Here is a 15,970-nt window from a genome sequence, read left to right on the forward strand (position 1 = left end):
TAACATTATAAATGCTCCATTAAAGTGAATTGGTCTATAATGGAATGTGTGTAAGACAATAAATAATAACTTTGAAAGAATTTAGTATCAGATATAACAACAAACCATGAAAGAATAATTGTTGGTAAGTGTGATACATGATCCAATATAACATATATTTATATAGCAGATAATAAAATGTTCTAGAACAAAATATAATTATTCATCATAATAATGTCCATACTAAATCACTTAGAACTTTATCAACACTTTCTTTTCAAGCAATATTTTGTTAGGATTATCCAAAGGATACATTTCTATTGTTTTTTATCAAAATTTGACACGTTTCTGGGAAATGTGCCCATTGTAGACCAATCCACTGAGACTTAAAATAAATAAAATGTATCTCATATACTTTTTAAGGAAATGACACATATATCATGTTCCATTTTTGTTAGGGGAGTCAATAATTTTTACTGACATAAAAAATCCACTTTTTCTTCAAAACAACACTAAATTCCCCTGTTCAAAACATACATAAACCACTGTTAAGATTACATCATAAAAATCAACATATAAATGTACGCACCAGTTTTACCAAGCCCAAAAATTATTAAATCAAATCTCAAAGGTAAGGCTTTAAAACGTCCACTATTGCTTCGGAAAATTTTGTCCGTTTATTGATGCCAAGATTTTCAATTCGAGAACAGTCCAACTGCGAGTTATCAGGTCTGTTAGCTGTACTACTAGAGGACATATCCGGTGCAATATGTTCAGTTGAAATACCGAAAGCTTTTGCCATTGTCACAGCCATGTCGTATTTGGTGTAAACTTCATTGTTAGACCAGTGAAAGATTCCTTTAATTTCTGGATCCTGAAAATTTAAGTAATGAATGTGTTAACAGATGTAAACAAAGAAATAAGCTCTGTTTCTAAAACATACATGCACCTCTCCTACACGAGCATTTTTAGGGGTTTATTTACTTTAATCAAAAGTTTTGTTTGTTTATTGTGGGTTTTATGTCACATCGACACATTATAGGTCATATCGCGACGTTCCAGCTTTACTGGTGGAGGAAGACCTGAGGTGCCCTTCCGTGCATTATTTCAGGCACGAACGGGTACCTGAGTAGAACCACTGACGTTCTGTAAGCTAGCTGGATAGCTTCCTCACATGAAAGAATCCAAAGTCCCTGTCGGGATCGAACCCACAGCGGTGAGGGGCAAGTGGTTTGAAGTCAACGACCTTAACCACTCGGCCAAGGACCACCCCCCCTTAATTAAAAGTAATTCACAATATAATTTATGGAATCTCCTATTATTCATGTAGCCTAATATGTGTATAAACTTTTCACATATTGCATCTTTAATCAAAAAAAATTTTAATCAAATTTGGTTATATAATATACATGTAGAAAATTGAACCTCAAAATGGCTGCCACTTTTGGCAAGGGAGGTAAATATTGTAAAACTCGAGAACTATCTACTGTTTTATTTTTATATAAATATCCCTAACATAAATAATAGACCAGTCCAAATTCAAAGCAGGACATGTCCATTACAAAAATTCAGCAAATTCAGGGTTAAATATATATTTTTTCACAGAGCTATATTTATATTGGGGAGGGAGCCATGACATCATACACTCAGGGAATGATTATCCCGCAAATTCACATTTTTGTGAGATTTTCCAAGACCATGTTTTTACACAAGAAAAATTGACCGATAAGTACACAACCATTTTATCTAAAATTTGTTATGTTAAGCAAAGGAAGTTACGGAAAAGAAGTTGCAAAAATGTAAAAAAGCATAAGAGATTAGGAAGATGTAAATTACTCTCTGTACTGGATGTTTACACATCCGGCATCCAGTTACGGAAAATGAGATGGTGGAAATTGATAAACTACATGGGCCAATGAATCTTGCGCAAGGGATTGTAGGTCAGGACGGGAAAATTTTCTATTTTTAGAGCTTCTTATCCCTCTGTAATCTAAGTCTCTGATTTCTTTCTAGTTTTCAAATTCATATACAAAACTAATTATTAAATCAACAAGACATATATCACCTATTCTCAATAAAAAAAATCCATTATTATTCAAAAGAATATATTAGTGCTGTTACACATACATTTATATCATATATTCCATGATAAAACGGCACTACAGCTCTTTCGCATAAAGCAGAAATACCACTTGCAAATTAATGGAAATATATCGTGTTATTTAATAGTTCAAGAATTCGTTATCATACACTGTAATGACAAAAAATAACCCGCAGGAAATAATGTAAATTTCCCAGTGGAAACATCTTTCATTGATCGGGGAAATCACCAAATTTTCTGATCATAGATACGAGTCTAGAATGTGTGATAAGTAAACAAACTTTCCATTTGTGGCTGCCGTCGAACTTTACTTACAAAATCATTACACTGACAAAGCCTTTAAAGAACTTCACACGTCACTAACACCCTTGACAGTGTTATACATTTTCACACCAGTAAAAAGGCCTGTCATATTGCTATCAAAATGGGTAATAAATACGACATATAACTGGAATCCAGACATCATCTGATGGAGGAAATATTCAATTAATGAAACCACTCTTGCTCGTGTACAGAATAAAGCTGTAATAATATCATCAAACATGGGAAATAAAATTGGAAGGACTTTGATGACCCATAGATTGTGAATCAACTGTGTTAATGCCTCCAGGAAAGAATACTTTATTGAAATGTAAAAGAAATATATAGTTTTAATGGAAAACACTCACAATTTTCATTGCTCCTCAAAGTAAAACACTTCACAATGTTTTGAATTTTTTATTTCAGTATTTGTGATGGATTTGTTAAGCATTAAATTTTATCAGTACAGTCAAACACGGACAGACCGATCATGCCCTTTATAAACAATTGGTCTTAATATGTAGGTTATTCTGTTCTATGGATTTGTTAAGCATTAAATTTCCATCAATACAGTCAAACCTGTGCACAAAGGCAAACAAAAGGACAAACTGAACATGCCCTTTATAGACAAGTGGTCTTTATATACAGGTTACTATGTTCTATTCAAAAATTGAAGGTTAGTCAGAGTGACCTTTATTTACAGTGTGATCTTTATTCAAAGGAGGTTTTTAAAACAGGTTTGACTGTAGTTACAGGACATTTTTATAATTAAATCTGAACAGCAGCAGATCTGACAGAACAAGTATGCAGTATTGTATTGCCTTATACTGGTAGTATAAGCCTGTCATTTCTATCATCAAATTATCATTTTTTAATATATATTTTTCAATCTTAAAGGCCTTTTAAGCCAAAAATGATATAATTTTTATTCTTTATAAGCACTTTTTTGTGTCCTGTTACATTTTTCAAAAGGTTACTCATTGACAATAATTGTAGCTGATAAACCTTTTGCTGTATTCAGGTGATAAGAATCTTTCAAGTCCTAAATCCACTATAACAACATTATAAAACTCACAATTTCCCTTTTTATGACAGGTAAAAAAGTTCATTCCTTTGGCTTTCTATTTCCTATATTCAATACTGTACAGGAAATATCTGTCATAATCAACATTCTACAAACACTACCTTACATGTTCACTATTGTACATACACTACCTTACATGTTCACTATTGTACTACACTACCTTACATGTTCACTATTGTATATACACTACCTTACATGTTCACTATTGTGCATACACTACCTTACATGTTCACTATTGTACATACACTACCTTACATGTTCACTATAGTACTACATTACCTTACATGTTCACTATTGTATATACACTACCTTACATGTTCACTATTGTACATACACCACCTTACATGTTCACTTTTGTACATACACTACCTTACATGTTCACTATTGTATATACACTACCTTACATGTTCACTATTGTACTACACTACCTTACATGTTCATTATTGTACATACACTACCTTACATGTTCACTTTTGTACATACACTACCTTACATGTTCACTATTGTGCATACATTACCTTACATGTTCACTATTGTATATACACTACCTTATATGTTCACTATTATACATAAACTACCTTACATGTTCACTATTGTACATACACTACTTTACATGCTCATTATTGTACATACACTACCTTACATGTTCACTATTGTACATACACTACTTTACATGCTCATTATTGTACATACACTACCTTACATGTTCACTATTGTATATACACTACCTTACATGTTCACTATTGTACATACACCACCTTACATGTTCACTTTTGTACATACACTACCTTACATGTTCACTATTGTACATGCACTACCTTACATGTTCACTATTGTATATACACTACCTTACATGTTCACTATTGTACTACACTACACACCATGTTCACTATTGTACATACAATACCTTATATGTTCACTTTTGTACATACACTACCTTACATGTTCACTATTGTGCATACACTACCTTACATGTTAACTATTACATACACTACCTTACATGTTCACTATTGTACATACACTACCTTATATGTTCACTATTACATACACTACCTTACATGTTAACTTTTGTGCATACACTACCTTATATGTTCACTATTACATACACTACCTTACATGTTCACTTTTGTGCATACACTACCTTATATGTTCACTATTACATACACTACCTTACATGTTCACTATTACATACACTACCTTACATGTTTACTATTATACATATACTACCTGACATGTTTACTATTCTACATACACAACTATAGATGTTCACTACTGTACATACACCACCTTGCATGTTCACTATTGTACATGCACTACCTTATATGTTCACAATTGTACATACACTACCTCATTTGTTTACCATTGTACATCTACTACCTTACATGTTCATTATTGTACATACACTACCTTACATGTTCACTATTGTACAAACACTACCTTACATGTTCACTATTATACATACACTACCTTACATGTTCACTATTGAACATATACTACCTTACATGTTCACTATTATACATACACTACCTTAAATGCTCACTATTGAACATATACTACCTTACATGTTCACTATTATACATACACTACCTTACATGTTCACTATTGTACATACACCACCTTGCATGTTCACTACTGTACATACACCACCTTACATGTTCACTATTATACATGGCATTGCACTCCCTTATATGTTCAATATTATACATACACTACCTTACATGTTCACTATTGTACATACACTACCTTACATGTTCACTATTGTACATACACCACCTAACATGTTCACTACTGTACAAACACAACTTTAGATGTTCACTACTGTACATACACCACCTTACATTCTTTATTGTACATGCACTACCTTATACATTCACTATTGAACATACACTACCTTACATGTTCATTGTTGTGCATACACTACCTTACATGTTCACTATTGAACATGCACTACCTTATATGTTCACTATTGAACATGCACTACCTTACATGTTCACTATTGTACATACACTACATTATATGTTCACTATTTAACATACACTACCTTACATGTTCATTATTGTACATACACTAACTTTCATGTTCACTATTGTACATACACCACCTTACATGTTCACTATTGTACATGCACTACCTTATATGTTCACTTTTGTCCACACACCACCTTACATGTTCACTATTGTACATGCACTACCTTATCTGTTCACTATTGAACATACACTACCTTACATGTTCATTATTGTACATACACTACCTTTCATGTTCACTATTGTACAAACACTACCTTACATGTTCACTATTGTACATACTGATACACCACCTTACAAGTTCACTCTTGTACATGCACTACCTTATATGTTCACTATTGAACATACACTACCTTACATGTTCACTATTGTACATACACTACCTTAAATGTTCACTATTGTACATGCACTAACTTTCATGTTCACAATTGTACAAACACTACCTTACATGTTCATTATTGAACATACACTACCTTACATGTTCACTATTGTCCATACACTACCTTACATGTTCACTATTGTACATACACTACCTTTTATGTTCACTATTGTACATACACTACCTTACATGTTCACTATTGAACATACACTACCTTACATGTTCACTATTGTACATACACTACCTTACATGTTCACTTTTGTACATACACTAACTTACATTTTCAATATTGTAAATACACTACTTTATTTGCTCATAATTGTACATGTTCGTTATTGAACATGCCGATGTTTGCCATCAAATTTACAACATGTGCACTGCAATGATTTATTTTAGAGCTTTATTTAATTAAATGTCTATTTACCTGTAACTTTTTTTCAGACAGTTCCCTTATGACATATGCAATGTCATCAACAAGTGTGGGAAATCTTTGTTGTTTAGCATCTATTAATGACTTAGTTGAAGTGTCTTTGACCTTTGAAAATAACACTGTTACTGCGCTCTCGGAAAGTTTCTCTATTTCACCATATAAAACAGGAACACGTAACACACCATAACCTGTAAATTTAAGGACGTAACATCAAAATGATATACAAATTACATGCAAGTTGAAGTTAAAATCCATTCACAGATCTTAGGTATCAATTCCACTGAACTTGTGACAACAAAATATTTTTGATTGGTTAAACAGAACATTGACAATGTCCAGTTCTCATAACAACTTCCCAATCTGACAATTTCTAGGCATGAATAAGGGTAGCATTTTTGACCAACCTAAAACATTTTAGAAAAAAAAATCATTGTTGTTTTAAAGGAGCAAGCCTTCAGACGAAAACTACCGTCTTAATAATATTTCAAAGTCCCTCTTCAAAAACGTTATGATGACAGAAATTGGAATGACACTTCAAAACGCTCATATTTAACATTTGTGCTCTGAAAACGAGACAGTTTGTTTTTCCTCCAACAGGATATACTTTTTCTTTTATTTTACTACAGAATTCTTTCATTTGGGTTTTTTCCAGTACCGCATGATGGTAAAGAACAATATTTCGACCCTTCATCCGTGACGCACTGAATCCAGGATCATATCAAACATTGAGGGAAATAAATAAACTGCTTTGGTTTTGATTTTTTAGTAATTTGTGGCACTATAATTATAACTGATTAATTATATCATATACATGATGACCAAGATATCGTTTTAAACTTTTGCTTGAAACATTATAAGGGCTTACTCATTCACAAATATAATTACATACAACCCCAGGGCATAACAGACCCTGGGATTTTAGTGTAAGGTAAGCATTTGGAATATCACCTGAATTGACTTTTAGCGTAAGGTAAGCATTTGTAATATCGTCCAAGAATTTACTTTTAGTGTAAGGTTAGCATTTGAAATATCACCCAAATTGACATTAAGTGTAAGGTTAGCATTTGGAATATCACCTGAATTGACTTTTAGTGTAAGCTTCTCTCCCTCCACTTTACCTTTACCATAAAGATTTAATGGGTTGGGCTCGTCTGTTACTTTGTATGGTGGGTTCTTTCCATCAAACACATAATCTGTACTTATAAATAAAACCCAGGCGTTAATGGCATCTGAAAATATATACTGAAAATATAACAACACATTATTGAGCAATATTAATTTTATGGACACACTCTTTGTGGATGGGATTTTTTCATTTTTTGTTATTGTTGTTGTTGTTATTGTTGTTGTTTTATCAAAAATTTCAATCAAAAATCATTGTAGTTGAATATAACATAAAATTTAGAATCAACATTAACCTACATGTATATTCTCAATGTATATCAACAGTCTATATGATGTAACATATTTTTTACATTTATATTATTATACATGTTCTAAAAACTGAAATGTATGACACACATGTTGCATTATTCAAGAAATACATTCAAATGTAAGTAACAAGTCCCAGCTGAAAACTACGTAAAATCAATGAAAAATCATGCACTACTTAACAATGTTTAGTAAACATAGGTAGAGAAGTCCTCAAAATCAGGGGTAAAAACTCTTTATAACCACTAGACTAAATGTATTACATGAGTTCTTTCCCCTGATCATATTTACAGTTACACCATGGTCAACAATTATTTTCATTTAAATTTATACTGAATCAATCATTTGTAGAAATGAAGAATGCAGGGCAAAAGATCCACCACTAAAACCACTAAGAATTGACAAGATTTTCTTCTTAAATGATTTTTTGAATTATAAACTTTATTCTTTTTGACATTGAAATGGTGCCTTTCCAGCTTCTCTGGTGGAAGAACCTTATGACCAGGCCATCCTTAATAATATATATGTTTGCTATTGCCGACCCAGAGTTATAAGGAGTGGGTCGGTAGGTAGGCTTTTTTTTTTTTTTTTTTTTTTTTTTATATATAATTTTTACTGAACGTAAGTTAATACACTTAGTACGTTGTAACAGATTGTGGAAATTTTGGCTACACTATCATCATCGGCAAAACTAACATGTAAAAGACAGTCAAAAACAATAAAAAACATGTTCACTAGTAATCATAACATGAATTAGTGCTCGCCAATTTTTTTAAGCCAATCACCGACGAGGATTTTTCAAATTTTCAGGTTACAAATCTTAATAGAACAGATTTTATAAACTGGACGTTTTATATTATAAAACGCAAGTGGGCGGAGCACTAAGCCGATTAGAGTGCATATTGGATGTTCTTCGTAAATAAGAAAGCTACAGTCGCTCCGCAAGCTCCGCTCCTTTTTAGCTTTCTTATTTACGAAGAACACCCAATATGCACTCTAACCTATACTTAAAATTACCACATGGTAAACTAGTGACCATATAAATGCTTTACAAATATTCATTAACTGAACAAACATTATTTTTAATCCCGTTTCCACACCTTAATTTGATACGTTCTATTATTAGTTAATTCGACTTAATTGCCGCGCGCATGCAGTACTGCATGACGTAAGGAAAATATCTTTCCCTGGTTGGTCGCTATTTATGTAAATACTTTAAATAGTAACGCACAGAATGCCCTCATGAATGATCACTCGTTACTTTACATATTAAATGTGTGATTTTCCTCCGATTTTATTTTTGTTTTCGAGGGAATTTTTTAGGTGGAATGCCCTGGCTGATTTGGCGGAAATAAAAAAAATCTGATTTTTTTAAGCTGAAAAAAACTTTTGAGTCGGGGCATTTTCGCTGGGTCGGCCGGCAATAGCAAACAGATAATTTTTTAAGAGTGGCCCCATTTCAGTGTCAAAAAGAATAAAGATATAATTCATTTAAGAAAACAATTTAAACAGCAGGGCAATGCCATTACACACCAGGGCAAAGCCATTACACAGTATGGTTAGGTCATTACACAGCAGAGAAAGGCCATTATACAGCAGAACAAGACCATTACACAGAAGGTGGCAGGGCAAGGTCATTATACAGCAGGGCAAAGTCATTATACATATGGACAAGGCCATTACACAGCAGGGCAAGGACATTAGACAGCAGGGCAAGGTTATTACACAGCAGAGAGAGCACTTAAACAGAAGGGCAAGGCCATTACACAGTAGGGCAAGGTCATTACTCAGAAGGGCAAGGACATTTCTTTTTCACACTGAAAGGATGCCTTTCTAGCTTATCTGGTGGAAGAACCTTGTGACCATTTCAGTGTCAAAATGAATAAAGTTTATAATTCAAAAACTCATTTAGGAACAAAATCTTAAACAGCAGGGCAATGCCATTACACACTGGGGCAAGGCAATTACACAGTATGGTTAGGCCATTACACAGCAGGGCAAAACCATAACACAGCAGAACAAGACCATTACACAGAAGGTGGCAGGGTAAGGCTATTACACAGCAGGGCAAGGACATTAGACAGCAAAGCAAGGCAATTACACAGCAGAGAAAGCATTTAAACAGCAGGGCAAGGCCATTACACAGTAGGGCAAGGTCATTACTCAGACGGGCTAGGACATCAGACAGCAGGACCAGGCCATAACACATAAGGGCAAAGACATTAGACAGCAGGGCAAGGTCATTAGACACATGGGCAAGGCCATTACACAGCAGGGCAAGGAAATAAGACAGCAGGGCAAGACCAATACACAGCAGAAAGAGCATTTAAACAGCAGGGCAAGGCCATTACACAGATGGCCAAGGTCATCAGACAGCAGAGCAAGGTCATTACAAAGCAGGGCAAGGACATAACACAGAAGGGCAAGGTCATTAGACAGCAGGGCAAGGTCATTTCAAAGCAGGGCAATGGCATAAGGCAGCAGGACAAGGCTATTACACAACGGAGAGAGCATTAAACAGCAGGACAAGGCCATTACACAGTAGTGCATGGTCATCAGACAGCAGAACAAGGTCATAACACAGCAGGGCAAGACCATTAAACAGCAGGGTAAGGCTATTGCAAAGCAGGACAATGCATAAAACTGCAGGGCAAGGCCATTATTCAGCAAGGCAAGGCCATTACACAAATTCAAGATATTATGGATTAATGCCTTATTTTTTCAACAATGATTTACAAGATAAATGCAAGATCATACCAGCAGCTTCACATAAGAATTGTGTAGCATCCAGATTGATTCTCTTTGTTCCCTCTGGATCTTTCTCTATCACATCAACACTCCTCTCTGCTGCACTGTGAATAATAACATCTGGCTGTAACAATAATAACATGAAATAACAAACTGTAACATCTGGCTGTAAAAACAACTAGAGCTATCACTAAAGGTGATCAATACCAGTGATTCTTTCCCTGTATTTTACAGCCGAATAAAGGCTGTTTCCCCTAGCCAAAAATAAGTATATTTCCCCCTAAAAATGCTACAATTTCCCCCTAAAATGCCCTGTGCACAATCTTTACTAAACAGCAGCTGACACATCAGCTAGAAGACAGAAAGCTGTCCCTATAGAAAGCCTCTGCTATGTAACATGCAAATGTTAAATTGAATTGAAATTCTCAGTTGTTATAATTTGATTTTCCCCTTTTCTGATTTATTGCGATATATTTTTTCCTTCATAAAGCCACAGGTTGTTTTGAAAATTGAAAAAAAAATCACTGAATACCCCCTCCAGCATCTTTGACTTTTTGAAAAATAAGTGGTCTGAAGGAAAATTTGAACTCAACCTATAATAAAATGAAGTATCAACTGTGTTCAAAAAATTACTTCATTTATTTGCAATCCCAACCAGGATCTTTATATAAACTTGCTATAAACCAAGTTTGATTACAATATCTCATTCCTAACTTTAGTTATTGTTTGGAAACCATTTTGCTATTTTTAGAAATGGTGACCTTGTCCCCAGGAGGTCTAGACATTTTTTTTGGCAGAAACATGCCTCGATGTCGCCCTAGCCACTGTTATACCCCCGTAACTAACTCGTTTCATATACTTTAACTATTATAAAAGTTTTACTCTCCCCTGCATGTATATGCATGAATAACTTAGAATTGTATCATAGTTTGGGGACATTTCTGTTGAAAATGTGTCAGAGTCAAATTGTATACATATACATGCACAGTGCCTTAACTGGAGTGCATGTATTAGGTACCTGCACTCCAGAGCATGCCCATTGATTGGTTCATTTTGTCCGGGGTTTACATATTGTGACGACAGAGAAAGGAATAGCGATGGAAATATCTTATTCAGATGCTCGTTCATTGGTTACTTTTTTGTGGGGTTTCATATCGTGGTATCAGGGAACGTGTTTTTATGTTTGACTAAGATACAAAAGAGAAAGAACATCAAAACCCTCTGCAATCTGATTTATACTACGCTACGCCCCCTGACATACACATCAGATAGCCTCGTGTTTCGATGCTCTTTCTATTACTAAACCTTAATGCAGAGTTTAAAATTTTCACTTAAACAAAAAAACTTATGTACACTGTGTCTAAAAATGACAGAAAAGGACAACAATTTTCAAGAAGAGCAAAGAGTATTTTTTAAAGTTTGGGCACTGCTTGGCTTTGCCATGCCTGATTATTAAATCAGATTTAGACCAAGATTATGGGATAGTATCCTATTATATATTATATCCCTCGGTTAGGAAGAGTCTCATTATTTAAATCAGGTGGAATGGATATCAAACATGAGCCCAGATCTGGCCATTCAGCAACAGTAACATCCAAAAGTGATGTTGCTGCAGTAAAAGCAGCTGTTGAGGAGGAAATAAGTGAAGGAGATAAGTGAATAACAGGTGCACAGAAGGAATTAACTCCTTAAATTTTGGTCCTTTAGAGTTTCTACTCTTTTCTCTTACCTTTTGTTCTCTCTGCCCCTTAGGAGAAACATGACCATACAAAAGCTTACTGGATGAATAGCATCACAGCAATTTTTTCTATTCAATTACTATTCCCATAGCCAATTAAAGTACATGTATCTTTAGTTTAAGTCTGTACGAAAGGATGGACAAATGCAATGACTATAATTATGATCTCATTCAGGGAGCACAAAAATCGCAATTTCAGCATATTACAAGAATAAAACATGTGGTAATTCTAAAGATAAAATTAGTTCTGTATCTGTAGGATAATACATTAACAATATACTCCTGGATTTAACGTTTTGGTTGGTAACATGCCACACCTCAATACACAGTACAGAAATTCTGATTAACTTAACCATAAAAAATATACCAATCAAGGTTTTGTACATGAGACTTTTGATGCAGTTTCAAACCTATGATATGATCAAATTACCTTGAATTCATTGACTACATCATTCACAGCTTTCCTGTCAGTTAAATCCACTTTCTTTAGATCTGCTCGAGCCCGAGAGAATGCCAGACCAAGAGCTTCCCAACTAGATGATGCTTTGAACTCCTTTAATATAGCTCTACCAAGCAAACCCGATGCTCCAGTCACTAAGACACGATGAGTGGTCATATTTATCTGTAAACACAGAATAAATCAATTGATTCTTAATAAGAGAATATCTAACCAACTAACCATAAAATGAGAAAAAAAAAGAGAAAAAATGACTACCAGTAAAAGAATCTAACAATGGCTGCTGATATGGATTGGAATATCTGTCTTATGGAAGTAACACCCCCAAGTTTCAGCCTCTGGAGTGAGTTTCATATGAGCTTTAAACTTTCTACTCAATCCTGGTTGTGATTTATGTTACATGTATCTTTTGTCCTAGGTATCAACAGCCATTTAACATTTAAAGACCAGCTAAAACAAGCCTATTCTAAACTGAAAATGAAGTAAAGTTGCTTAGTATCAAAGAGAAATCCATACGAACTGCATTAAACTAGTCTATTCAGTATATTGTAGACAGAAAATACATTTCTACTCATTATCCGAAAACTATGCAAGTTTTGACAGGTCATCAGTATTTACATTATTATTTTGAATGAATTAAACATGATTTACTAATCAATCGTGTAAAATTGAATTTATTCAATGAATTTAACATCGATAATTCAAATGAGATAGCATGACAATATCTAAAATCATAGAAAATCCGTATACAAATCGGTGTAATTTTCAACTTTTCAAGATGTTCTAGATGTCTAAATGTAAAATTCAGCGGTATGCGGCCGCTAATTCCTAATCGGTACAATGCACGTGCGAAATCAATCAAAATCCTCACCCGTCATTGCTCTACCTTTATTGACCATGTTAGCCTATTCGAATCAACTAACTCTTCCCAAACTTCTTTAATTTTTCATTCTATCTAAGCATGTTATTGTACCTTATTTTTTATTCTTTAGATCCTTTAAACTAGTTTCACTATACTCAGCATATAAATTAATTCGCAGCTTAATTCATTCTTTAGATTTTTGTTATAAGATCTGATTTTTTTTTTCATTTCAAAATTGTTGAAAAATAAATTTAATTGTTTCAAATAATATTACACAAATACTGCAATAAAATAACTGATTAATACAAATAAATACAAAATGTAGGAGAAGACATTTAAATAAGCTTTTTGATTAATGCACTTATTCGTTCTAAACAGAAAGTTACATTTTAGTCCCAGATTCTAAATGTATTAATTGTTTGAAATAAACTGTTTAAAACTACAATCAAAATTTCATTTAAGGTCTATACACCAGTAAATTAAATGTAACCACGAGAGACAGTCAAAATTAATGTTAAAATCCCTCCACACTGCGAGTTGAAACATTCCCTGCAAATTTGGCGCCAAATCAAACCTGCGCGCGCATATTTCTCGTGCATTTTTATGTATGTCCAATGGATTTGTACCTTGTACAAGAAAGTTTAAGGTTGGCTTTTTAACATTTGAACTTATAAATTTCTCGACAACTATTCTCCTGCACATCGCCTTATAGAGCTTGGTTCATGTCAATAAAATTCTATATTTTTCTCGAATAGAAATTTACTTTTATTATTACTACTACAAAATAATATAGAAAAAAGAGGGCACAATACAACAATATTGCAAATGTTGCAGGCTCGGTTTGATTCGACTGTTCATGGATAGTAGTGATAAATGAAAGACAAAAGCTACCGCCAAGTTCCCACCCCCGCACCGACTGAAGCATATTCTTATTTCTTTTGGCGAACATCAATCAAATAGGGATACTTGCGATAAACTTGCTATTCTTTTTGGTGAAGTATCTACCGATGAATCTGTTTTGTAATCCTTTAATAATATTTCCCGGATTTTTTTTCAGTGAATATAACTGCTCATCAGAGACATAAATTATATACAAAAATATAGCTCTGTGTGCAAATGGCTCTATTTTAAGCTGTTAGATTTTCTGCTAGAAATTACAAACTATACGTTCTTAAATGTTGACAGGTTTGTGTGATGAGATATTGGTCAGATTCTTACCAGAAATGAATATGATTTAATTTGTGAGTACACTAGGTCATTGAGGGAGGTGTGTTTTGTTGAACATAAGTTACAATAACAGAGCGATGGATTGTGAATCGGGCGACCCCGGTTCGATTCCAAGACGATACGGGGTCTTTTTCGTTGTGATTAATGGTGCAATCCTCTCTATGGTCTTTCGCACTGTATGCATCCTTCCTGGCATTTCAGATGTAATATCAATTGCAGGCACTAGTATTGGTAAACTGCTTGACAGCCTGTCCAAGAACGATACGTTGGCGGATTTTTATTTCTGGTGAATTCAGAGTGGCTTACTTCCGTGGTATACCGGGTAAGCTACCAATTAACTGCACATGTATGAACATGTTTGACAACAGTATCGATCACAACATTCCAAACGGATTTTCTATTTTAATCAGTTCATTTCAGTCTGTTGGCTAACATGCAACAACATGTTAATTTGCCTTTGGCCATTTACACTATTTTTATGTGATGGCAAATAAGGCTCCGTCGTTTACAATTTTTTGTAAACGTTTACACGATTGCTAAGAACCGAAACGATACCGTTTAAACGGTGGTACCTCTATGTACTATACACACCATGTATTTGAGTCGCCAAATGATGTATTTCTTTCTATTTTTCACACATGTACAAATAAAGAATGCGCAGGGCTCATCACGATTGAGTCAGAACACATTTTTTTGCATTGTAACCCATTTTTACCAAAAAATGTATTATGTCACGAGCAATTTTGGACCGAAATGCTGCGTGGAGGGTTGAAAACGCCTATTTTCCGTTTGTTTACTTTGGAATAAACCACTAGAATTGATAAAATCCATGATTACAGGCAATGTTTAAGAAATTTTGTAAGACAATATGGTCATTTCGATTAAACGGTTAACAATATCGTAAACGTTTATGAATGAAAATCGAAACGAATCCGTTTAAACGTGTAATCGTGGGGGCCTTAATGGCAAATACAATAATTACAAATTAAACATATACATAGAAACATATTGTCACGTAAAAGAAATATATAATTAAAGGGGTTATATCTAGTATTATTAGGGCGTCCACCTCCCTTCTATAGCAAGGGCCATTTATAGGCCTCTTCCTCTCTGAAAAAAGATATTTTAAAAGTTATAAAGTGTTCCCCTAAAATTCAAATTACATCTTTCTTTTTTCATCCACTTTTGGCGAGATATACGCGTTTTTTTC

The 15,970-nt window shown here is 34.0% G+C and overlaps 1 protein-coding gene across 6 annotated transcripts; it reads right to left on the reverse strand.

The window, feature by feature from the left end:
• Positions 1-120: 120 nt before the first annotated feature.
• LOC132732546 (methionine adenosyltransferase 2 subunit beta-like) lies at positions 121-13,507 on the reverse strand. 6 transcript variants are annotated; one of them, XM_060719021.1, is made up of 6 exons: positions 13,422-13,507; positions 12,645-12,836; positions 10,486-10,600; positions 7,374-7,526; positions 6,292-6,485; positions 121-853 (listed from the first exon to the last, which is right to left on the reverse strand). In XM_060719021.1, the coding sequence occupies exons 2-6, from the start codon at positions 12,828-12,830 to the stop codon at positions 605-607; spliced, it is 897 nt and encodes a 298-aa protein (XP_060575004.1). In that variant the 5' UTR covers positions 12,831-12,836; positions 13,422-13,507; the 3' UTR covers positions 121-604. The 6 variants fall into 6 exon arrangements, with proteins under 6 accessions (XP_060575004.1, XP_060575007.1, XP_060575008.1 ...); XM_060719024.1 differs by having other exon boundaries at positions 13,323-13,427; XM_060719025.1 differs by lacking the exon at positions 13,422-13,507 and adding an exon at positions 13,192-13,316.
• Between the last annotated feature and the right edge of the window lie 2,463 nt (positions 13,508-15,970).

The sequence above is a fragment of the Ruditapes philippinarum genome, unplaced genomic scaffold (assembly GCF_026571515.1).
Source record: "Ruditapes philippinarum isolate M1 unplaced genomic scaffold, ASM2657151v2 ctg1211_1_1_1_1, whole genome shotgun sequence".
Lineage (NCBI taxonomy): Eukaryota > Metazoa > Mollusca > Bivalvia > Venerida > Veneridae > Ruditapes > Ruditapes philippinarum.

What these genes read in the sequence shown, in the direction of transcription:
- LOC132732546 (XM_060719020.1), bottom strand. An exon ending in TACACTAAAAGTCAATTCAG is followed by an intron (nt 6,486 to 7,373) that starts GTGATATTCCAA and finishes TTAAATTTACAG; the next exon opens with GTTATGGTGTGTTACGTGTT. An exon ending in TGTCTGAAAAAAAGTTACAG is followed by an intron (nt 854 to 6,291) that starts GTAAATAGACAT and finishes TTAAATTTTCAG; the next exon opens with GATCCAGAAATTAAAGGAAT.